The sequence below is a fragment of the Vombatus ursinus genome, unplaced genomic scaffold, assembly GCF_900497805.2.
Source record: "Vombatus ursinus unplaced genomic scaffold, bare-nosed wombat genome assembly UNPS02014781.1, whole genome shotgun sequence".
Lineage (NCBI taxonomy): Eukaryota > Metazoa > Chordata > Mammalia > Diprotodontia > Vombatidae > Vombatus > Vombatus ursinus.
Genome location: NW_020954559.1, coordinates 34,705,412 through 34,731,283, shown reverse-complemented (window position 1 = coordinate 34,731,283; position 25,872 = coordinate 34,705,412). Strand labels below are relative to the sequence as shown.

Here is a 25,872-nt window from a genome sequence, read left to right as displayed (position 1 = left end):
ATCAAGGAAAAAGGAAAAGAACCTATATGTTCTAAAATATTTATAGCAGTTCTCTTTAAGGTAGCAAAGAACTAGAAATTGTGGGGATACCCATCAATCGGGAAATGGCTAAACAAGTTGTGGGTGTATGATTGTGATGGAATACTACTGTTTTTTAAGAAATGATGAGCTCTATGATTTTAGAAAAAGATGGATAGACTTGTACAAAATAATGAAGAATGAAATGAGCAGAACCAAGAGAATGTTGTCCATAGTAACAGCATTATTATTTGAAGAATAACTGAATAACTAAGTTATTCTGAGTATTATAAATACAAAGAACCTATGAAAAAAGATGCTATACCCCTCCAGAGAAAAAACAGATAAATAGAAGTATGCATAGTATGGTTTTACACACACATACACAAACCCACACACACATATATGTCTGTTTCAAATGATAGCCTTCTCTAGTGTGGGATGGGAAAGGAGGGAGGGAGATAGTTTGCAACTTAAAATGTGACAAATAAATAAAATTTTAAAAATACTTTATTGTTAAAAAAAATCCAACCATCATCTGAATCTTTAGCAAGTCATAATCTTTTTTGTTGATGGAGGGTCTTTCTTCAACATTGATGGCTGCTGACTGATCAGGCTGGTGGTTGCTAAAGGTTGGAGTGACTGTGGCAATTTCTTAAAATAAGATAACGATGAAGTTTGCTGTATCTATTGACTTTTTCACTCGAACACTTCGAGTCCATTGTAAAATTATTAATTGGCCTAGTTTCAATATTGTTATGTGTCAAGAAGTAGGGAAACCTGAGGAAAGGGAGAGACAGGAACACCTAGTAGGTGGAGCCATCAGAACACACCCAACATTTATTGATTGCTTTTGCAGTCTTATATGGGGTTGGTTTGTTGCACCTCAAAACAATTACAATAGTAACTCAAAGATCACTGATCACAGATCACCATAATGGGTATAATAATAATTAAAAAGTTTGAAATATTGCAAGAATTATCAAAATATGACATAGACACAATGTGAGGACATGCTGTTGGAAAAACAGCACTCATAAGGCTTGTTTGACTCAGGATTGTCACAAGCCCCAAAAAAACCAAAAACCCAAACAACCCAAAACAAGCAAACAAACAAAAACTACCCACATTATCTGTGAAGTGCACTAAAGTGAAGTTCAATGAAATGAGGTATGTCTGTATTCACTTTTTGGGGTTGCTCTGATTTCATTGGTTTGGACCCACTCTACAACAATCTCAAAAACCTCTACTGATGAGAGTTACCACAGCCATCCTTTTGATGATGAATCTCTCCCACTTTAGCTAGGGTGATTCCAAGGCAACAGGCATATAGTTCCACACTGATTCCATATTCAAAGCCTTTCCAGTTTGGTAGGACCAGGAAGAGTTGGCACTTTGCTGGATGGCCTTTGGATTCCCAGGCTCACTGCCAGACCACAATGAGACATCAGAATAAGACTTTAATGGAAGATCAGAAATTATTTTAAGAGGGTTTGAAGATGCCACCAGTACCATGCTCAGTACCATACTTAGTAGGCACTTAATGAATGCTTGTTGAAATTTGTTTATATTGTTATATTGTCATAGGGCTCAGTGCTTATCACATTCCTTTGAAGTAAGCAACAGTTATTTCATTTTTCTAATGAGGAAACTGAGGCTTAGAGAGATTTTAGTCTCTCACTGAAAGTCAGCTAGGAGGTGCAGTGGTTAGAGGACTGGGCCTGGAGTCAGGAAGACTCATCTTCCCAAGTTCAAATCTAGCCTCAAACACTAACTAGCTGTGTGGCCCTGAACAAGTCACTTAACCCTGTTTGCCTCAGTTTCCTCATCTATAAAATGAGTTGGAGAAGGAAATGGAAAACCACTTCAGTATCTTTTCCAAGAAAACCCCAAATGGGGTCACAAAAAAGTCCGACGTGACTGAACAACAAGAAGGTCACACAGGTAATAAGTGTGACAATTTTAACCTAGGTCTTCTCACTCTAGTTCTGGTGCTATTTTATCTACATCTAAATGTAGGGGGTATCAAAATCTTAAATGCATGATGTCTTTAAAGAGCAGATTTTACGTAGCCTTCGAGCATTAAGTGAGAAAAGTGAAATCATTATATCAAAGAATAGTGAAACTGGCAGTAAATTTAGTGACCATCTTGTCCACCTGAAGACGAGCCCTCTCTATGGTATACCCAATATGCATTCGTCTGGCCTTTGTTTGACCTCCAGAAAGGGGGACCCCCACTGTATGTAATAGTATGGTTTTACACACACATACACAAACCCACACACACATATATGTCTGTTTCAAATGATAGCCTTCTCTAGTGTGGGATGGGAAAGGAGGGAGGGAGATAGTTTGCAACTTAAAATGTGACAAATAAATAAAATTTTAAAAATACTTTATTGTTAAAAAAAATCCAACCATCATCTGAATCTTTAGCAAGTCATAATCTTTTTTGTTGATGGAGGGTCTTTCTTCAACATTGATGGCTTCCATTTCATTTTGAGAATAAGCCCTTAATGTATCTCTTTCGTGAAGAGAAAGAATCGATCTCTAACTAACTGGAAATGACAGTGCCATTTGTGTTTTTTTATTTGAATGAGCAGGGGTTTAAAATACAGAAATGATGGATATGACAGATATATATGAATGTAAATGATTTCACAGTGCTGCTGGGAGTAGAATTTTTTTTTCTTAGATATGGAAATTGTGTTTTTAGAACCACTGTGAATTGGTCCAACAATTCTGGAAAGCCAATTTGAAATTATGCTAAAAAAATGAAAAAAAGGAGGAATTAAAAAAAAACTAAGATGAAAATGGGGGAGGAAAAAAGATTTGGAAAATAATTCAAAGTCAGTGTGGAATGAGAATTCTGTTGTATCGATTTTACTATAAAGTACAATACAAGCAATTGGTTGAACTCAAAAAATCTTCTTGTTGTTGTTCACCTATTGCAGTCGTATTTGACTCTTTGTGACCCCATTTGGGATTTTCTTGGCAAAGATACTTGCCATTTCCTTCTCTATTTTCTCCAAAAAGTCTTATTTTAGTGCCAATCTTTAAACCTAAAAGAAACTTAAAATATGAAAACTGCTTACTGAATCATTAACTCTTTATGTAGGAAAATTACAGGAATTTTGAAGGGTAAGTTATTCCACTATTTCTTGATTATTCCTGATGTTTTGATGAGGGTAGGGTAGCTAGAGATTTCTAGAATCAAATGCTAATTCTTATTGTCTCAACTTCCTGTCTGTCAGTTAAGTATATTAGGTTCCTTTTTCCTATAATTACCATAGCCTTTCTCCCTACTTCCTCTTTTTCTTCCTCCTCCTCTTCTTTTTCTGCTCCTTCTTCTTTTAAAATAGAAAGCAGAAATTTTATTTATGAAAGAAAACTATATAGCTCCTCTTTTGTCTTAAAAAATGAATAACAGTAAAACATTGAAAAGTATTCTTTGTGTGGGATTGGTATACTGATCAATCTTCTCAGCTACTTCCTTGTGACATCTTGGACAGCACTTAGGACCTGATAATAATTTTAGTTGTTGGAAAACCTCATGATTCTTAGCTTAATATGTAAAGGATTACATCTGACTAAAAACTGTGTGCTTTAAGTTGGTAACTAACAATAGGAAAAAAATCATTACTTTTGTTAGTGGGATTAAATTTGCTAAGAGTTCTGATTAAGCCCTTCCTTCTTGGTGGAAAGAACAGTGGTGTTGGAGTCAGACAAACCTGGGTACGAATTCCAGCCCTGCCAATTTAAGGGGCTTTGTGGCCTTAACCCAAGTCATTTCCACTTTTTGATCTATCTATAAAATGGAAGAGTTGAACTCTGTGATCTCTACAATCCCATCCAATCCTAAATTCTGTGATTTTTATCATCTCTTCCCTTAGTAGATGATAGTAGATAATGATAGATGATGATAGATAGTAGATGGTAGAACTGAAGAATACTACATAGTATCTGAATGCTCACTTGTAGTACAAATTACTTGTAGCCTATTGTAACTAGATTAGAAATCTTGCCTTTTAATATTTAAGAAATGCAAGGTGGTGGTGTTAAAATGGAAAGAGTCAGTTCCTGGATCTTCAAGGTCTATGAGCAGTCAACAGAGTAGTCCAGAACTTTGCCTAGTCTGCCTGCAAAAGTGGAAGGTGGCCCTTGTAATCTTTGACCCTCTTCCAAGACAATTAGAATTACTTTCCTGTGCATATTTATATACTTGGTGAGGGGGCAGGCTCTCTCCCTCATTTTTCTTTTTCCTTCTTCCTCTCTCTCCTAGTCTACTCAAATATCATAAGAACACTTCATATTTTCTATAATGGAAAAACCCGAGGAACGGAAATGCTAGAAATTTTTGTTGACAGTAGGGGTGAGAGGAGAAAGTGGAGGAGAGAGGATGCTTAGATTGTGCAACTCCTATCCACTACTGGGCAGGCTACCTGTTTTCAAGGACAGACATACAGATGGGTAGATCGATTATGGACCTGACTGGCTTTCAGGATGGTTTTGTTTGTTGTTTCCTGGCTTGCCCGGCTGAAATCGAGAGTTGGTTTTTATATTCAGGGTCCATGTATACAGGTATGTTGGCATTTTAAAATGCAGAAACCGTGGGATAACATATAGATGCAATTTCCCAGAGCTGCTGTCACATAGTTGCAATGCTTCATGTCACTTTTACTTGAAGTGTGTTTAAAGAAGTAACACCACCTCTGACCCCCATTCTCAACTCCCCCTCTCTTCGATGATCACTCATATCACTCAGTCTATTAGTGATAAGATTAGATGGTCACAAGAGCACAAAAAAAAAAGCAGAACGGGAGTCAGTGTAGAGAAGAAGTAAGAAAGCCTAAAAATAAGGCAATACTTTCAGGACGGTGCTTTTCGGCTTGGGTCGAGAGAAGGGGATTTAAGAGTCTGGCTAAGGAGGATTTGCTTTTAGAAAGTATTCATAGTTTTCAGTACAATAAAGAACTCTCAGTTTCAATTCCTCTCACTTTATAGAGGAGAAAACTGAAACTCATGAGAACAGTGATGAGTTGGTGAGCTGGGTGATGACTCAATCCATTCAACTCAGGTAATATTAAACATCATCATCCTCATTTATGTAATACTTTACATTTCACAAAGCACTTTATAGATATTAGAACAGTAGATCACAGCAGTAAATAACAGAGCTGGGATTAAAATCTGGCCCATCCTGGCTCTTAAATTTGTTCTGGTGGTGCAGTGGATAGGGAACTGGGCCCAGAGTCATGAAGACCTTGGTTCAAATCCAGCCTCAAACACTTACAGCTGGGTGACCTTAAGCAAGTCACTTACCCTCTTTTTGCCTCAGTTTCTTTATCTGTAAAATGTGGATAATAATAGCACCTACCTCCCAGGGTTGTTGTATCAAATGATTGTAATAGTAATCAAGTAACTTTAAGGAGCCTATTAGCACAGTGCCTACCACAGAACAAGCACTATATAAACACTACCTATTATTATTAATTTTTTTTTCTTGATGCTGCCTAGACATAACTTGTACCACTTTGGAGGAGGCTGTGCATTCACAACTGAACCAAGGAAGGATTGGAATCCAGATGCATGGGGTTCTGTATTTGACAGAGGTTATATTGCTTCTGGACATTAAACAGAAAAATGAAACTTATAAAAAGAACCCCTAAAAGCAGCATCCCTTGCTGACTCCAACAAGGGATGAATTTTTTATTTTTATCAGACCTTTGACTTCATGAGTGCAGGGAGCTCCTGGAGACTTCATCTACTCTTAAAAATTGCTCCTTCTCTTTGCAACTAGGCTGGTGAGCCTAGTCGGCTGAGAGTTGGCCTGAGAGCTTGGAAGACCTAGATTCAAGTCTCTCCTCTGACTGGTACTAGCTGTGTGACCCTAGACAAGTCACTTAACTTTTCTATGCCCCAGACAACTCTCCAATGTCTCACTTCCTGTATTTGGTGTTGCTTCAAATCAGTTGGTGACCTTGCAAAGTCTGGTGTGTTTATACACCTTTGGTAGTGCTGGTAGAAGTGGTCATGATGGGTCCTAATTTGACTCTTTGAGAATATATCCCCTAAGTAATTAGTTCACTCCTGCATTATTCAGCAGGCCAGAAGTTAAAGAACTGAGTCCAAAGTCTCCTACTCTTATCAACTTGGGAGTTATATTTTCATGCTTGTAAGGAATTTCCAGCCTTAATGATGCAATCTGACTGAAAATGTCATTGCCTTGCATGTTTATATAGTAGACACTATACTGTGATTTGAACTGTTCATGTTTTTAGTAACACTTGTCACAGCCCTAATTTGGGATCTTTAAAGAGTATGGCTCCTATTTAAGAATTCTGAGCAGTACGATGACTAATGATTTCAGAAGACCTGTGATAAAAAATTTTACCCACTTCCTGACAGAGGTGTAATGGGTTCAGGGTACAGAATGGGACATATTTCTTTTAGATATAGCCAGTGACAGAATTTGTTTTGCTTGGCTATACATATTTGTTACAAAGGTTTTATTTCTTTTCTTTTTTTCCAATGTGGGGTAAAGTGTAGAAGGGAGAAAAAGAGAATGAATTTTTAAGTGAAAAAAATTCATTACAAATACCCTCTGATTAGGACTTTATATATATACTTTATGCATCAGGCCAGAAGTTACAAAACTAGATCAGAAATCATTCTCATCTAAACTTCATCATTAAATTTACATGTTTGCAGTGAGCTAGTGGCCTTGGTGAAGCATTGTAGCACTTGGATTGAATTCTGCTGTAAAGGATGGTTTGTTAGTCAGACATGGATGTGCATATAATATGTGCAAATACCAGCATTGTCTCTTTGTAAAGTTTCAAACTTTGAGTACATATTGATATGCACAGAGTTCTCTGCATTTGTTTCCTGGAAGTTTTATTCCTTTAAAGAACATGTCTTTATCCTCCCTTTTTAAATCAAAATTAAATCTTATTTTTTAAGATAAAAATCTACTTACTCCCCCCCTCTACCTCCTAGGGAAATAAAGAAAAACAAACCCCTGTTACAAACTCATATAGCCAAGGAAAACAAATTCCCACATTGGCTTTTCTCCCCAAAATACGTCTCAATTTTCACTTAATTCATCACTTCTCTCAGGTGGTGAGTAGCATGTTTCAGCATGCGTCCTCTGGGGTAGTGGTTAAAATGAAACATTTAAACAAGCATCGTGGTTTATGTACCCCAGCTCCACTTTTCTATTTCTTAATGACTTTGGGCAAGTTTCTTGTTCAGTTTTTTAATGGCTATCACTTACCCATCAGAAAGTCCCCTTAGGAAAATTAGAAATAGCTGTACCCTTTTCTGTTTATGTGGAAATTCTGATATAATCGAAAGTGCTTTGAGATCTTCAGAAGAGGCCAAAAAAAGAAAAAAAAAAGAAAGCACAAGGTATAATCATTATTACTTACCTTGAACTTTACCTTTCTTGTGTGAACCCAGGAATCAGGCAGATGTTCATGATGTACCTGACTTGCCAGGATTTATTGACTTTTTTTGTGTGCTGTAAATTAATGATGTAATAGAAAAGTGTTTCTGAAACAGTCTTCTGTAGCTTGTCAAGGGATAATATATAGATTTCGTAGTTTTAGTTGGATGAATCTCTTCAGTGAGAAGTTAGGCAAAAAACTGTGAACAGTTCAGTTTTTAGTCAATCAGCAGATATTTATTGAAGGTGTACTCTGAAGCTCAGGTCTGACCATATCACTCCTAACAGCCAATTAATAAACTTCAGTGACTCTCTGTTACCTGCAGGATCAAATATAAAATCCTATTTTTGTCTTTTAAATCTTTTTATAACCTGATCCCTTCCTATCTTTCCAGCCTTCTTATACCTTATTTCTTTCCATCGTACTCTGTGATCAGGTGCTACTGGCATTCTTGCTGATCCTCCTGTTGAGGTTTAGGGGTTTAGGGGTGCTGGGACCCCGAAACTACAACATGCGGGTCCTGCCTGAATGAATTTGACCCAAGCTTTCTTTGAGCCAAAGACAAGGTTTATTAGAATATCTGCCATATTGGCCAGACTCTTAAGGAATCTGAACATTAATGAGGTATTGGCTAGATTATAAGAATCTGAGGAGTGGCTAGATTTTAAGAATCTGAGCACCTTAATAGAGACAAGATGAACCTTATATACAGAAAGACTATGGAAGGGATCTAGGAGTAGCCAAATAGTTTGAGGTGACTGGAGGAGAGGTGTAAGTAAGATCTGGATGGGAGTGGCCAGTAAGCCGGGGTGAACAGAATGCCTGGGACCTGGACCATTAAGGATTAAGGGTGGGAAGTGGTGGCAGAGGGGGGGGCATCTGGAGGTAGATTGGGCATTGGCCATAACGAAAGGCCAATTGATAGGATTATAGCCTCAGGGGAATGCCAGAGATTTGGCCATGTAGGAAAGTCCAGGGTTTTTCCAGGGTCCAGATCCCATCCTCATCACTCCCACACAAGCTTTCATCTCTCAACTCAGTATGTTTTAACTGGCTGCCCCTGTTGCCTGGAACTCTCCCTCCACATTGCTACCTCCTGACTTACCTGGCTTCCCCTTCAAACCTTAGCTAACTTCCCACCTTCTGCAAGAAGCCTTTCCCAGCCCTGCTTAATCTTAATGCCTTTCCTCTGAGACTACTTCTATAAATCTTGTTTGTACATAGTTTTTAACATGTTGTCTCCTCTATAACAGTGCTTCCTGGCATCAGGGACTGATTTTTTTTTTTTTTTTTGCCTTTCATTGTACCTTCAGCATTTAGCACAGCCAGTGACACAAAGTAGGTGCTTAATAAATGTTAGCTGACTGAATACTACATGTAGAACACTCTACTAGGATTTTTTGGGGTGATAGGAATGGGATATGAACCCCTAAAAAGAAAAGACCATATCTTTGGGATCTGGACCTCAAAAAAGAAAAGCCCTGGGCTTTCCCACTTGGCCAGATCTCTAGCATTCACCTGAGGCTATGATCCTGTCAACTGGCCTTTCATTATTGCCTATGCCCAATCTCCCAATTCTCAGTTACCCTTCACCTAGCCTAGCCCACTATTGTCTTACCTCCCTATTGCCCCCCCAAAAAAAACACCAAGAAAAATAAAGTAAAAAACAGTATCTTTCAATCTGCATGCAGACTCCCATCAGTCTCTGGAAGTGAATAGTATTTTTCATCATGAGTCCCTTGGGAATTGTCTTAGATCACCGTACTGCTAAATCATTCATGTTGATCATCATACGATGTTGTTGTTACTGTGTATACTGGTCTGGTTCTGCTCACTTCACTTTGCATTAGTTCATACAAGTCTTTCCAGGTTTTTCTGCAAGCATCCTGCTCCTCATTTCTTATAGCACAATAATAGTATTCCATCACAATCATATACCACAACTTTGTTTGGCCATTCCTCAGTTGATGGACATTCCTTCAATTTCCAATTCTTTTCCACAACAAAATTTTTTTTTGGTACACATAGGTCCTTTTCCTTTTTTTTTTTAAATCTCTTTGGGAGACAGACTTAATAGTGGTATTTCTGCAACAAAAGGTATGCACAGTTTACAAAACTACTTTTTAGAAGCTCATGATTTAGTTGAAGAAACTAAATATATGAAAAGAAAATCAATACATTTAATAATGCTAGAGTTGACATGACTTGCAAGTCATTGTCCCAGTCACTGTTATAATACAAAGAAGTATAACATATGATCCCTAACCTCTAAGAACTTATTATCTACTTGAGAGACAATTAATTTTATTTTTCCAATTAAAGTTTTTTCATTGAAATCTTTTGCTCTTATTTCAGCTAAATTTCCCAATATGCTCCTCCACTAAGACAATTCATTTCAATAAATATTTGCCAAGGCCTACTATGTGCTAGGCACAGGGCTAAGTGCTGTGGCTGCAAGGAGAAGAAACAACCCTTCTTTAAGAAGCTTACATACTTTTGGGAAGATACAAAAATGTATAAAGATAAATATGAAATACTACAAAATTCTTTTAAGAAGTAATTAACACTAACAACTTAGTGTAAATTTTGGACTAAATCACCTGTGATGCTTCTTCCAGCTCTCCATCTAGGATCCTAAGAACAGTACTTCCTGACCTCAAATTTAGGTTAGGAAGCAGTGATCATCACAACTATTTGGTGCAGGTTAAAAAAAATAGAATCAGAAACAATTGAATTCTGTAACCAAGTGTTCAATAAATGAGAGGGCACAAATTAATTGGAGCAAAATCTCCCTATTTGACAAGACTTCTATCAAACCTGGAAATATAGTTGACAATAATTAAGCTAAGTTTGAAATGGATTTTTTTTTTCAAATTTAGAAGAGTAGATCAGATATCATTCATAGTTATGACTAGGAAGGAAATTCTTTAGCATATAAGAGAAGTGACCTTGCAGAAAAATAAGAGAATAAATAATCAAAATTGAAAAGTTGTTTGCCTGAACAAAATTAATGCAGCCAGGGTAAAAAGGGAAAATGTTGATTGAGAGAAATATTTTACCGTGGCTATTTCTGATAAGTGTCTGGTATGCCTTGGACATATTGAAGGTTTGGTTCCAGATTACCACGATAAAATGAATCAATGAATCTTTTGGTTTCTCTGTGTGTGTAAAAGTTATTTTTTTATACTATACTGTAGTCTATTAAGTGTGCAATAGTATTATGTTTAAAAAAAATTTACATACCTTAGTTAAAAAATACTTTATCATTTTAAAAAAATGCTAACCATCGTTTGAACCTTCAACAAGTCATATTTTTTTTTTTTGTTGGTAGAGGCTCTTTCTTCTTTAACACTGATTGATGGCTGCTGACTGATCGGGTTGGTGGTTGCTAAAGGTTGGGGTGGTTGTGGCAATTTCTTGATTGAAAGGTAGGAAGCGGCCAGGTTATGAAAGACTATAAAAACCAAAGAAAGGATTTCATACTGTATTTGATCCTGGAGGCAAAAAGGAGCTACTGAAGCTAATTGAATGGGGGCAGAGAGTGACTGGGTTGGACCTGAGTTCTATGAATTAGTTAACTTGACTCCTGACTGGAGGCTAGGTTGGAGTGGGCAAAGACTTGAGGCAGGGAGACCAAGCAGCAGACTATTTCAGTGGTACAGGCATAAGGTGATAAGGGTCTCAGGGTGATGGAAATGTCAGAAGAGAGAAATGATCATATTTGAGGGATGTTATAAAGGCATGAATGACAGGACTTGGCAACTGATTACATATTGAGGGTGAGAGAGAGTGAGGAGTCTAGGATGGTGCCTGGGGAAGTGGGAGGGTAGTGGTAACCTCCACAATAATGGGGAAATTAAGAGGAGACAATTTTGGGGGAAAGATCATGGGTTCAGCTTTGGACATGTTGAGTTTAAAATGTCTGTGGGATCCCAGTTTGAGGTGTCTAATAGACAGTTGGAGATATAAGACTGGAGATTGGAGGAAGGTTTAATACTGGACTAGTAGATCTGAGAGTCATTTGCATAAAGATTAGCATTGAAACTAAGATCACCAAGTAAAAAATAGTACAGAGGGAAAAGATAGTCTAGGATAGAACCTCAAGGGACATCTAGCAATGTGCTGGCAAATGTTTAACAACCAGCTCTCAGAAAGAAAAAAAATATACAGGGCATACATTTAAGTTTTATTTGCATTTATTTGTACTTATTTGCATTATTTACTTTTTGAAGTTTAAGCAAGCAACAAAACAATAAAGCAAGCTCTCATTTATAATATTTGCTGATTTCTAAAGTATAAATACACTGAAGAAATGTAACAATTCTCTCATGAACCAATTTGGACTGGTTCCAGCACACCCCTGGAGATCCTCACAGTTAGTGGGCATGACCTGAAGATCCAGCAAAGGAGACAGAGAACGAGCAGACAGGTGGGAGAAGAACCAGGAGAGAGAAGTATCACCAAAACCTAGAAAGAAGAGAGTATCAAGGAGAAGAGGATGATTGACTTGACCTTGAGAGGTCAAGAAGGATGAAGTTTGAGAAAAGGCTGCTGCATTTTGCAATTAAGAGATCTTTACTGAATTTGGAGAGAGCATTTTCTATTAAATACTGAAGTCCTAAGACAGACTGTAAAGAGTTAAGAAGAGAATGAGAGAAAAGAAAGTGAAGGCATCTATTGTAGCATTTGATAAATGTTGTGAGATAGATACAGTGACCGGAGACCTCAAGATCTGTGATAATGTAGGTCATTTTATTTAAGGTCTTCTTTTACTAAATAATCTATGGCAACTTATTCAATCTCATTGATTTAAGAGGAAAGTATACTAAAAGTCATTCCTTGGGCTCTTGAATATGAGTAAGGGTTGCCTCATTGTGATGGTTTTACAACAACCACTAAGAGAAATGTTTCCATTCGTCTTTCCCCTCCCCAGCAGGATTTCTGTTTAACAATGGGACCCTCTGGGTGGGTGGGGAGGGAGGAAGGGAGAAAATTTGGAACCCAAAGTTTTAAAAACAGATGTTTAAAAAAAAGTTTTCACATACAACTGGGAAATAAGAAATATAGGAAATGGGGTACACAAATCTATCCTGCCCTACAGAAAAGTAGAAGGGGAGGGGGATAAGAGAAAGGAGGGAGAGATAGAAGGGAGGGCAGACTAGGGGAAGGGGTATTCAGAATGCATGCCATCTTGGGGTGGAGGGAGGGGCGAGATGGGGTGAAAATTTGAAACTCAAAATCTGGTGGAAGTAAATGTTGAAACCTAAAAATAAATAAATTAAAAAAAAACAAACCAAAACAAAAAACAATGGTACACTCTGGGTGTTTTTGGGTCTAACTGAGTGTTTCTTTTCTTCTCCCTATCTTTTTTCTCTCTGCCAGGAAGGGAGCAATTCCATGGTCTTGGCTCTATGTACTGCCGAGGAGCTGCTGCTATCATCCTTACCTACGATGTGAACCACCTGCAGAGCCTCACTGAACTGGAAGACAGGTTCTTATCTCTGACAGACACAGCCAACACAGACTGTCTCTTTGCCATCGTGGGGAACAAGATTGACCTCATCGATGAGGTCGGTGTGAAGGATGGTGCAAAAGATCTGAATGACCCTGGAAAGACCATCAGTAACTGTGACTCAGCCAGAGCCACAAAACGAGTTTGCCTGGATGATGCCATGGCTCTTTATAAGAAGATTCTGAAATACAGAATGTTAGATGAAAAGGAGGTGCCAGCTGCTGAAAAGATGTGCTTTGAGACTAGTGCAAAGACAGGCTACAATGTGGACCATGTATTTGAAACCCTTTTTGATATGATGGTACCAATAATTTTGCGCCAGAGAGCTGAGGGACCTTCACAGACTGTGGATATTACTAATTATAAACCAGCAAAACAGACCCAATCTAGGTGCTGTGTCTGAACCATAAAATGTGTTCTTTGTAGACTTTCAAATTGTTAAGAAAGCCTCCAGTGAAATTAATTGAGCTTTGGATAGGAAGAATAAATAAATATGGGAGAAATCAAGGAACTGGTATTTCTAATCATGTTTGGGGAAGAGCTCCATAGAGAGAAAGTTATTCATTAAGGAAAAAAAAAGGTCATCAGTTTTGTCTTTTGTGGGTCATCAAGTGGAAAATCTTTAAGGAATTATTTGTGATAATAGATTTGCAATACTAGGCAAATGACCATTCCGTGATTTTCACCTCATGGTGGATACAACACTTCTTCCCTAAACCAGGCTCTGAGATGTCTCCTATGCTTGCGCAAATGCAAGTCTGTTCCATAGCATATGAATTGTCCTCGAATCTTCTGTTTCTGTCAAGCTGCACTTTTTACATACATTGTTTTAAAACATTTTTTCTCCCTGTAACTTTATTTAGGCCTTTCCTGCTATTTGGCATGAGTATTTCTTTTTTTTTTTTATGAATTTTGAAAGTGATTCTACTTGTCCATGGCTCACTGAGACAGTTGTTAGATTAGTGGGTCCCATCTTGGTTCTGCCATCTTGAGAAGTGGACAGACTACTTGGTTCCCAAAAGATACCATGAGGATGTCTGGGGAAAAGGGAGATGAAATAAAAGTTCCTATTTTCCTAGAAACTCTTTTGAAGACTTACAACTATGAGCCCCTTGCTGGGAAGAGAGTAGTAGACAGAATAACACATTTGAGACTTGTACAGATGGAAACTATATAGGTCTGATGAATTGAAAATGTTTGATTTGAACTTTGGGGGGGGGTTACGCAACTGTTGAAATAAACACCTAAACTCCCTGTACCATGTTGAAGCACACATGGATATGAGTTTCTGAACAATTAGATCAGTTTTTGTTAAACAAACTTTTCTTTAAAGGAAGATGTGGTTTTAAGAGGCAACTGTGACTCAAGGTCCGTTTATCATTGACACTCCTGAATAAAGATGCACCATGGCTAACATATGATCTTAATTTCTAAGACTGTAGCTGTATATCCTAATAGCAACCAGCTGAAAGTGAGAATTCTGGCACAACAACAGTTTTTTCTCTGAGCAAACTGCCAATAGCGTTGCCTGTTGTTTTTTCATGGATTTGGTTTCATTTGGAAGAGGCTAAAAACTCGTTTTCCTCAAAATGCCTTTTTGTTAGGGATACATAACTTCTGGATTAGTCTCCTGAGACAAGCTGTTGAACATCATTCTCTGAAGAATTAAAACAAAAAAGAATTATATGCAATGACTTAATTATAACTTTGTTTCAATAATTCAGCTAACCCTTACTAAGCATCTACTATGTGCCAGACATTGTGCTAAGTGCTGGGGATACAAGATAAGAAACAGAAAGACAGTCCCAAGACAAGTCTCCTTAACACAGTCTCTCAAGGAGCTTACAATCTAACGGGGCAAGACAACACACAAAAAGAAGTGGTGGGGAGGAATCACAAGGGGATACCCTCCAGAGTGGGCATCATGTTCTGTGGAGTCCAAACCAAGCAGAGATGCAGTTGGAAAGTGGAAAGTTAGTTAGGAAAGTTCAGATATAAAGAAAAACTTTGGGAGGAGTTTAGTGTCCCACCCTCCAGTCCACCAATCAGATGGAAGAGAAGGCTGAGGGGGTTGAGGATCCAAAGCTGAGTTAATCACTATGACAACAAGCTTTCTGATGATCAGCTTTTCTTCTGGGTAGGGGATCATGTTTCCTGGGGTCCCAAGCAAGCAAATGGAAAATGGAGAGTTTAAAAGCAAAGGGTTGCATGAGATGACTTCTCAAGGCTACGGATAAAACAAAGGGACTTTAACAGCCTTTCCATATCTAAACCTGTCATCCCATACTTCTTTCCATGGTTCTGAATACCCTAAAGCCTATTTCTAAGTGTGTTGTCATGTCCTGGGTGCTGGGTGCCCACAAAGTGTCATATTTTCCACCCACTTCATCCCCTAACTAAAGAGATTGACTGCCCTAACAAAATGTGAAGTGTGTAATCTATTTTTGAATAAGTTTTAGTTTCTCAGCTCTTGATTACATTGGGTTCTGGAAGAGGCAGCATGGTAGATTGCATATTCCACTGTATTTGGGAGTTACGATAAACCTGGGTTCAAATTCTGCCTCTCACACTGGTTAGCTTGGTAAGTCATTTAACTTCTCTGAGGCTTAGTTTCCTCATTTGTAAAATGAGGGAGTTTAGACACAATGGCCATTAAGGGTCCCTTCTGGATCTATATCTATGATTGTGGACCCTTTCTACACAAGTAGCTTCTTTAACACATTCTTTATGCCAGGAGGGTTGAGGGACCAATTCACTTCAACTGCATTTAGTCAGAACATGTTAGGCTTTCAACATGATGCTTTCAGGAAGGAAAAAAAAATTCCTTTTACATAGAACATACTAAAAATGCCCCCAACTAACTGCACATTTCCCAATGGCATCCCCAAGTATCATCTTTATAAATGTAACTTTTAATCTATTAATCTCATAACTGAACATAGCCTCTGAAGCATGAGCTATTTCTTTGTTTCCCAGTAATAATAACAATAGTAGTTAACATTTATACAGCTCCTACTATGTGCCAGGAGCCATACTAAGTGCTTTACAATTATTATCTCATTTGATCCTCACCACAACCCTGGGAAGTAGGTGTTATTATTTATCCCCATTTTACAGATGAAGAAACTGAGGAAAACAGAGGTTAGGTGACTTGCTCAGGGTCACACAGCTAGGCAGTGTCCTTGGCAATGAAACACACACACACACACACACACACACACACACACAAGAGTGGTGAGCTTCATAAACTGAAAGCCAGGTACCAGTTGTATTTCCCCTACATCTTCACTTGTCCCAAAGTGAGTAGTGTTTAAAGGGAGTAAAGGTTTAACAACTGGCACTCCAGGTAAAAAAAAGGCACATACATACACTTTTAAGTTCAATCTGTGTTATTAACATTTTCTCCATTGCTTTCTTAAGTTTAGACAATTAAAAAACCCCTAAAAACAAAAACCAATAACTCAAGTCCAATTTATAGCGTTTACCTATTTCTGAGGCAGAAATGCTCACACTGAAAATTTAACCATCTACTCTCCTAGTTAAGCAAGTTCCAAGCATACCTCTGCCTGCAGCCTTATTTCTTTAAGGCCCAGCCCAATCAAGCCCTGGTCTTCATTGATACAGCTATCCTGGCTGTCATACTTGAGAGACTTTGTGTTTCTTGCATGTTTGTGCTATGAGTCCCAACTTCCTGGCTGGGACTGAAGCTTAGACATTCCCAATACTGATCATAGAAAATGACATTGTAGGCCACGCACCCTGGTTATGAGGATACTTGTAATATTCCTGTATTCTGCTCAAACCTCACTAACAGCCTTGGGCTTTTAATTTTTCTAACATGGGTTTTGTGTGAACTCTGTGCATATACACATATTCTTAATTGTTTCTTTGTGAATTTGCATGTACACGGAATGCTAACCTTGGAACAGTTACTTCCCAATGGAATCCACAAGACACAGAAAGGGCCAGTACCAGAGGCATAGTAGGGTGGCCTCCTAGGGGCCTAGAATACTCTGGAGAAGAAAGAGAAAAGAAATATTCAGAAGTTTGTGTTAATTGACACTCTCCTCTTCTCTGCTTTCCTAACCTTCCCTTGGTTTAGGCAGGAGTTTAGCAATGGCATTCAGTATTTCACAAGTTCTTATGATGTCTTCTTGTCCTTATTACTAAGCAATCAGGCACTAGCTAGAAAGCTAGCCTCCAAACCAAGAAGATTGGGTGTGACATAACTGTTTGTGTGACTATGAGCAAGTCAATTGACCTCTCATTGCCCTAAGCCAGAGGTGTCAAAGTCAAATAGAAGTGGATCTCTGTGGGCCACATGTTAACTTAGAAAATTTCAAATTATTGTTATCTGTTATATATTTAATTCATTTTGTTAAATATCTCTCAATTACATTTTAATCTGGGTTGGGCCTATTTGAAGGTACATGGAAGAGGAGTTTGACACCCCTGATCCAGGCAGACCTAATGCTATTATATAAGCTCCAGAGAAGGTACTGAACTGCACAGATAGAGGGAATTTCCTGAATCATTGCAATTGCAAATCTAGTCCACATCCTTAGCCCTATTGTCTTAGTCTAGTAACAGCCTTCCTAAGGATCAAGTTTTCTGTCTTACCCCTTCCTCCCTGCCCTGCTGATTAGTATCCTGTTTGACTTGGCTGTTGGTGAGAGTTGGGCTTCTGCTTTGTATTTTCTGGATGGGATCTTTCCCTACTGGCTCCTCTCCACCTCTTTAATAATCAAGTTTTACATTTCACCTTTGTAGGAATTTTAAGACCAGAGGACTTCACTTAGTGAACTGATTTGGAAAAGTTCTTGGCCATCCCACCTCCTCAACTTCCCCTCCCCAGCTTACCCTTGGGTACTGAATGGTCTTGAAGTCAGTAGAAGTGCCCTTCTTTCTCCTCTGGCGAGGCTGGCTGCCTCTACTATTTTGGCTCGCTTCTAGTGTTCGACTGTTCTATCAGATGTATCTGGAAGGTAGAAAGACTTGGGGAAATAAGGACCCATATAGGCACAGGCATAGCCTTAAACTCAGCAAAGTGACTAGCTGCCTATTTGATAGGATTTGGAGGACTGAGGAAGGCCTGCCTGATTAATTATGCTTTCCTTTCCTGCCCACCAGGTTGTCATACTTCCCTCATGTTTTACCTTAAATATTCACTATGAATCATTTTTTTAGGTAAGACCACAAATGCTCACTAGAGATACCAGTGAAGGTGGAGGCTTAAGGGAGGAAGGTTAGGGGAGTTTCCTCCAGCATTCTTCCATTATCAGGAATTCGTTGGTCATATTAACTAATCTAGTCACTTGAAGAACGAGGGCAGGACCTTGAGGTGCTTTGGAAGGTAATTTTTCTTGATAAGTGATCTGTATGGTTGCAGAGGGATGAGGAGGAAGAGGCTATAGATTGTTGCGGTTTCATGGTGTGTTGTGGTAGGACTGTCTCAAAGAATTCAGTCAGATCACCTTTAATACAAGTATAGGCATTTTTTGGAATGACATCTCCAACTGGCTGAACTTCAAAAGGAACCAGCAACTTAGTAACACAGGCAAAGTTATAGTGTAATGATGCTGATTACACAACAGAAATTATGAATATTAAAAAGGCAGAAGGAATTTGTTAAGGGATTAGGTAATGGGGAAGGGTCCCAGCCTTGTTGGAACTGTGCATGTGATTACCCATAATACATACAGAAAAACCCATTTGGAGGGGCTTGTATGTGTGATAATGATATTATAATAAGCCTCTCTATGTCATAAGTTCATCTAACAAACAGTTTTTGCTATTACTGCGCAGGTACTTACTTAGGGAAAGTCCCTTCTATTGTTATGGGGTCCACATCCTGATGGTTCTCCTTTCTGTTTGGCTGACTATTGTGGTCCTGTCTGAGATTAGATGGATGTGGTTGTGGTTGCGTGGGTGGACACACCTGCTGTTTCTGTGGGAAATATGAGGAATAGGTCTGGGGGCAGTGGCTAGCTAGAGGCAGTGGCTGGGATTCCATCACGTGGACATGCCTGCTGTTTCTGTGAGAAATATGAGTCCATGGACACACCTGTTGTTCTGGTGAGGCATATATGAGGAAGTTAGAATATTGAGTCAGAGGTGGGGTGCAGTGGCTAGGTAGGGGCAGTGGATGTATTGAATCTGAGGGCAGTTTTATTAGGATTCTATCAAGATGAAAGTGGTTGACCAGTGGGATGTCCTGGGGACACAAAAAAACCAAAACAAAACTAAAACAAAAAAACTAGTGGGGCTTTGGGGATGAAGGAGACACAATTGGCTGCCCAAGAGAAAAAATAATCTTGCCTGGAGAAATTTTGTTGGGAGAGGTAGCCTTGAAATGAGAGATACTTAGAAGAAACAATAACAAAATCTTGTAAGACTCTGAAAAGGCAAATCTCCACAATGGATCTTTTTTCTCCTCAGATAGAATACAACTCTTCCAACCTTAAGCCAGAGTGAATATTTATAGAGCTGAAGAGATCATTATAAAGTCCTCATTCTGTCTGTGTATCAGTTAACTGCTGTTTATTGTCTATGTCCCACTGTAGACTGTAGATTGAAGGTGATTTCATTGGCATGCAGTGGAGGGAGAAGTTGGCCCTTCTGACATGGAAAGAAGCTGGGAATACTCCTTCCATTTCTAAGAGGAAGGCTGGTTCGTATCTGGGTAGAGTCTTTAGTTCAGTTATGAAAATATCATACAATCCTAGGGGAAACATTACTAATTACTTTCAATTAAGCTTGTCACTGATTAGAAAGGTGGTCATGGGGTTGATTTGGGGTTCAGGACAGAAGTGAGCCACTTTCCTTGCCTCTGAAATCCTCAGTGAGTGGTTTTGGGTTCAAATCCTGGTTCTGCTACTTACCAGCTACATTAATATGATGGGCTCAGAACTCGAAGGGACCTTAGAGGCTATCAAATCCAACCCCCTCATTTTACAGATGAGGACTTGATTCCTCATAACAGATATGAGTGGGCAGATAAGTTACTGAATGAAACTTTGTTTTGCTTTTGTATCTTGATTATGATTTTGCCTCTGTGACTCCATCTCTCACTGGGAACTCCCAATGAGAGAACTTCTCCTGGGTGCCTGGGGTACTGGGTAGTAAGGATGTTTCAGAGCCTTGCCTCAAACCCAGATCTTCCTTTCTCCAGTTTGGATTTGGAGTCAGGGTAGACCTGGGGACAATTCTTGCCTCATATTAGTCATATGACTCTAAGCAAGTCTCTTGGTATCTCAGAGTCACAGCTTCCTTTTCTGTAAAATGAAGGGGCTAGCTAGGTGTGATGGCCTTTAAGGTCCCATCCAGCTCTTTGAGATCCTGTGATCTTTTCAAATATAACTCCTCACATTCCTCTCTCTAAGCCTAAGTGGTTTGCTCTTCAGCCCTATTGTAAAATGGCATTCATAGGTCAGAGATTCCATAGGCACTCTCAACATCTGCGGGATTTCACTCAATACTGAAGCTTGGTGGTTAAGTTAGATCAGAGATTAACTTTTTTTTTCTCTTCCTCTTTAATTTACTTAAGACGTTTTTTTTTCAAGGCCAATGTCAAATCAGTTGTCTCCTGTGAAAGATTCTTTGCTTCATACTTTGTCTCCTGTAGAGACTCATTTGCCAGGAAGGTGACAAATTAATCTGAATGGAAGACTCAGAGCTAGAGGTAGAAGGGTGAGCAACACATGTAATAACCCTTTGGATTCATATATGTATATTCCACTTTTCCACATGGATGTCCCTTTCTGGTGGTATAGAGAGCTCCTCTCTGCAACTAGGTAGATGATCTTCTGGAGTTTTCTGCCACCTTTAGTGTGGCTGGGATTTGTACAATAGTCATCCAGTTGGAAACCATGAATGCACTGGAATCCTTGGTGGGAGCTGCCAGAACTTGTGGTCCACTAGAATTATCTTCGAGAACTTAGGGTAACCTTCCTTCATGAGGATAGAAGGACTGTTATGATCATTCTTATGCTGCTCAAGCCTTCCCTGCTCTAGAACTGCAGGGAGTAGTAGGTCAGGCACTGTGGATGAGAGGGAGGAAGGAGTGAAGTCACCTTCTCTTGTTTGTCTGAAAAGATCTTTCAGATTTGGGTGCTAATTTTGTCTTTTCTTTTTCTTTCTTCTTGTTTTTGTCTGACAAGCCTGGGTATTTTTATAAATACGGTCTTGAGAGTGGCTTCACCCTTCTGCCTAGTCCTCATCCTGGTGCTCTTGGACAGGCAGAAGAGAAGAGGAAGGCAGAGAACTCCATGTGCAAAGGGGGAGGGATGGCTTCTGCCCTTTCTTTTGTCATTTCCCACTAAATATTTTTAAAAGGTATTTAAAAAGACTGTCTTGCAAAGTACTTTTTTAAGAAAAGGAAAATGCAGATATGTGTAGCCTGGCCCACTTTTTGTCAGTTGGCATTTGTTTAAAAGATTAGCAGAATAAATTCCTATGAAAGACAAAAACAAAAACAACAAGAGCCTAGGTTTGATTTCATGCTACAGTTAGGTCGTCTAAATAGAACCTGAATGGAGGTTGCATGTACATATATACATGTCTGTGTATGTAATACATTCATTAAAAGAAATAGAATGGTGCCTTTTGACCTATATGTTGCAGGTATGTTGCAGTGGATAGAGGGCTGACTTTGGAGTTAGAAACAAATTAATCAACATTCCCATCTCCCGCCTATTGGCATTTTCACTGGCTGTGCCTCGTGTGCGGAATGCTCTCCCTCCTTATCTCTGCTTCCTGGCTTCCCTGCCTCCTTCAAATCCCAGCTAAAATCCTGAAGCCTTTTTCTACCTCTCCTAATTCTGGTGCCTTCCCTCTATTGATTATTTTGAATTCATCTTGTATATAACTTGTCTGGACATAGTTCTTTATATAGTGTCTCCCTCATTGAACCTCAAAAGTGCCTCAAAAACAGAAGCTGTCTTACTTTTCCTTGTATCTTCAGTGCTAAACACAGTGCCTGGCATCCAGCAGGCACTTAATGAATGTTTATTGACATACCAAGTGCCTAGTAGGTGCCAGATGCTGTCCTAGGTACTGAGAATTACTATCCAGTGAAACTTCTGGACAGCCACATGAGAAATTACTTATATCTGAATGCATTCAATTCGAATAGGTGCTACATACAGGGAGTGTATAAGACTATACAGACTTCTATAATAGCTAACATTTATCTAGTGCTTTAAGGTTTACAAAGGACTTTATAACTATCTCATTTTATCCTCATAACAACTCTGGGAGGTAAGTGCTATTATTATTCCCATTTTACAGATGAGGAAATTGAGTCAGACAGTGGTTAAGTGATGTGCTCAGGATCATACTGCTAGTAAGCATCTGAGGTCAGATTTAAATCTAGGGGTCCTGACTCCAGATTCAGGAGTCTATCCATTGCACCACCTAGCTGCCTCATATGTGCAAGAAAACCTGGGTACAGGTTCTGATTCTGACACGTTAATTATGTGACCCTCTGCTAGTCACTTAATCTCTAAGTGTCCCAGGTAACTCTCAGAGACTTTTTATTATACAGATTTGCATCTGTAGAAGGAATTTATACATCAAGATTTCTTTATACCCAAGTGTATAGCAAACCATCCCGCACAATCCATATATGCACATATATTCTACATTTTTGTGTGACATACACTAATATATACAGTATGTCTGTGCGAGATGTCCCCAAAGTCTTAGTGAAGTTTTAATAGGCCCTATTTTAATATTTAATAGATACTATTTAATAGACTATTTAACAGTCCATTATTTGATAGATACTAATAGTTTATTATTTAATAGACAGTATTTGATAGTGTCTATTAAAGCTTTACTAAGACTTTGGGGACACTTTGTATATTAAGGGTTCTTAATCTGGGGTCTGTGAACTTAAAAAATATTTTGATAACAATTTCAATAGAATTGACTTCCCTGTAAATCATATGAAATCCATTAGTTTCAACAGACTGATAGAGAAATCTAGGTCATAAAAAAGGTTTAGCATCCCTGCTCTCTGTCTCTGTTTCTGTCTCTGCCTATCTTTCTCTGTCTTTCTCTGGACAGGCACCCATGTATAACTTTAATGTATTTAAATGTGATATGTGACATCTCAAAACACTGTCCTCATGTAGTTGTCCAAAAGTGTTGCCAAAAAGTGATTCTCAACTAGAGAGCCCAACTTTCAACTCCAGTAAGCAAGCTTCTTCATAAAAGTCCAACAAAAAGCAGAGCCATTCTGGTCCAAGGAGCACTAACTGTAAGTATACCGAGAGAACATTTAACCTGGAGAGGGACATTCTACTCCATTAGAGATCACTGCTTCAGGTCCCCAAGAGGATTGTAATGGGTTTCCCTGCATTTGGCAGTAAAGTCTATTTTCTGTATTTAGAGAAGTTATTTACCACCATCCCCTCCAACACCGGCTGGCTTTTTGTGAGCCTGACAGAATGAGATAGGGGAGCAGAATGCTTAATATCAATGGTTGGGTTTAGAGGAAAGACGACTTTTTGAAGAGACAGGAGCTAAAAAAGAAAGAAAAAAACCCTTCCCTGCGAAGGCTTTGATAAAAGCAAATATACAACTTGACTATTATATTCAAGCTTTTAGTCAACCTAAAAGCATTTCTTTTCCTTTGAATAATTTTTAAAAATCTGCATAACTTGTACTGTATCCATCTTCATTCACTCTAGGTTATGTCTTCAGATAGGACATGAGCCCTTGAGGGCAGGCAGTAACTATTTCGATCAGTCAGTCAGTCAATACTCACCAAACATTTATTAAGCTCCTACTATGTGCCAAAAAAGGAGGAGTTAGCAGGATAGAGTGTTGGACCTGGAATCAAGAAGACTTATCCTCCTAACTTCAAATCTTACCAGCTATGTGACCTTGGACAAGTCACATATCCATATTTGTCTTAGTTTCCTCATCTGTAGAATGAGCTGGAGAAGGAAATGGCAAGCCACTCCAGTATCTTTGCCAAGAAATCCCTAAAGAGGGGGCAACTAGGTGGTGCAGTGGTTAGAGCACTGGCCCTAGAGTCAGAAGAATCTGAGTTCAAATCCAGCTTCAGGCATGTAACACTCACCAGCTGTGTGACTCTGGGCAAGTCACTTAACCCCAACTGTCTCACCCAAAAAAAGTTCTCAAAGGGAGTCATGAACACAACTGAAACGACAACAACATGTGCCAAAAAACGGTCCCTGCCCTTAAGGAGCTCACAATCTAATGTTTTTGTATCACCAGTGCCTAGGACAGTGGTTCTAGGAGCTTAATAAATTCTTGCTGATTGGCTAATTCATATGTTCTCTTATTCTTTTTCTACTTTCCAAATACTTATGGGCCATTTTAATTTCATGTGCTAAGTTTCAATGTAGTCTCTGCATCTCCAATGGGAATGCACATCTTGTTTTGGCCCAGACCTGTGATTTTTATCAGTGCCAATAAATTCCTGGGCTAGAGATTTCCTACACAGATTAGCAACTTATTTGCAATTTATGTAATCTAGAGAGTTGTTTAGAGCACCGAGAAATGAAAAGACTTTTCAGGGGTCACACAGTGAAGATGTATCTGAGACAGGATTTGAATTCAGTTTTATTTTGCCTCCAAGGCCAGTTTTCTGTCCACACACAGGCAGAACACAACCATAACACCTTGCATTATGTATGTAGCAGATTCTTAACATATGTCTTTGTGTTGGCTTGAGCCACATAGGTGTAGAGCATGAATAAGTCTATTTTTTTTCTCTCTCTTTTATTCCTTCAACATCACACTCTCTATAAGCTTTGCTCCTAATTGATTGTTTATACTGGATATTTTTAGCTTGGCAGTTTTCCTGCTTCTTTCCCACTGGAACCAAGCTAAGAACTTCTCTTTCCTGCAGTATAGTTGTCTGCAGAGAGACAAATGACTGTTTCCCTAAGTATTCCCAGCAGACCATTTGCCTGGGATGAAGGCTTTGCATCCCTTGAATTCAGGAAGCATAGAACCAGTGGAAGACGCTGAATTTGGAATCAGAGGAGCTGGGTTCACATGTCAGCTCTGTCACTTCCGACTCTAGGCCCTTTTTCTCCCTGTAAAATGAGGATATTCAACTAGATGACCCCTTCCAATTATATCTATAATTCTGAGAAATTTACCTTCTCATGCCTTCTAACATTTTTGTGATCTTTCCCCTGCTAAAATAAATTCATTTCATCACTCCCAAGAAATCAACACTCTTCTTTTTTTTTCTTGCCCCAACCTGTTTTAGATCTTCAGAATGGCAAATAATGAACAATTGGTTTATTAGGTCAAGTCAATAAGCATTTTTAAAGTGCCTACTCTGTGCCAGGCTGGGTAGCTAGGTGGTGCAGGGGATAGAGTACTGGGTCTGAAGTCAGAAAGACTCATTTTAAGTTTCTGAGGCCAGATTTGAATTCAAGAAGATGAGTCTTCCTGACTTCAGGTCTGGCATTCTATCCCCTTGCACCATCTGGCTTCCATACTATCTACAGCATGCTTTTCAATTACAATAAATTTAAGATTCAATTTTCAAAGTTGTCCTGCTTGTCTTGTGCATGTATTTCAATAGTACTTTCTTTTGTATACCTGCTATACCTCTCACCTAGCACATTTGCTGCTCCTGCATCCTGGTTCAGGATCAGTAAGTGGACTTTATTGCCAGTTTTGTGAAACAGATTTGGGAGACGGGTGATTCCAAACTTTGTGAATCTATTCCATAGTAAACATGACACAAATTACTTAGCTTTCAGTCAGGGTAAACTATCATTCTCAAGGCTTTCCTTGGGTGTCGAGATCCTATTCTAGCAAAACTTCACATACTCAAAAACATAGGGGACCAGAAAGACCTGTCTTTTGGATGGCCAGATTCAGAGCTTACAAAGTTTTTAA

General features: G+C 38.9%; 1 protein-coding gene across 1 annotated transcript in view; it reads left to right on the top strand.

Annotated features, from left to right (window-relative positions):
* LOC114046222 (ras-related protein Rab-20-like) overlaps positions 1–14,399 on the top strand; it is a 56,714-nt gene extending 42,315 nt beyond the window's left edge. Inside the window, exon 2 of the mRNA XM_027866461.1 lies at positions 12,849–14,399. Coding sequence (XP_027722262.1) covers positions 12,849–13,381 — 533 coding nt within the window. The 3' untranslated portion in view covers positions 13,382–14,399. The remainder of the gene's footprint in view (positions 1–12,848) is intronic.
* The last annotated feature ends 11,473 nt before the right edge of the window (positions 14,400–25,872 follow it).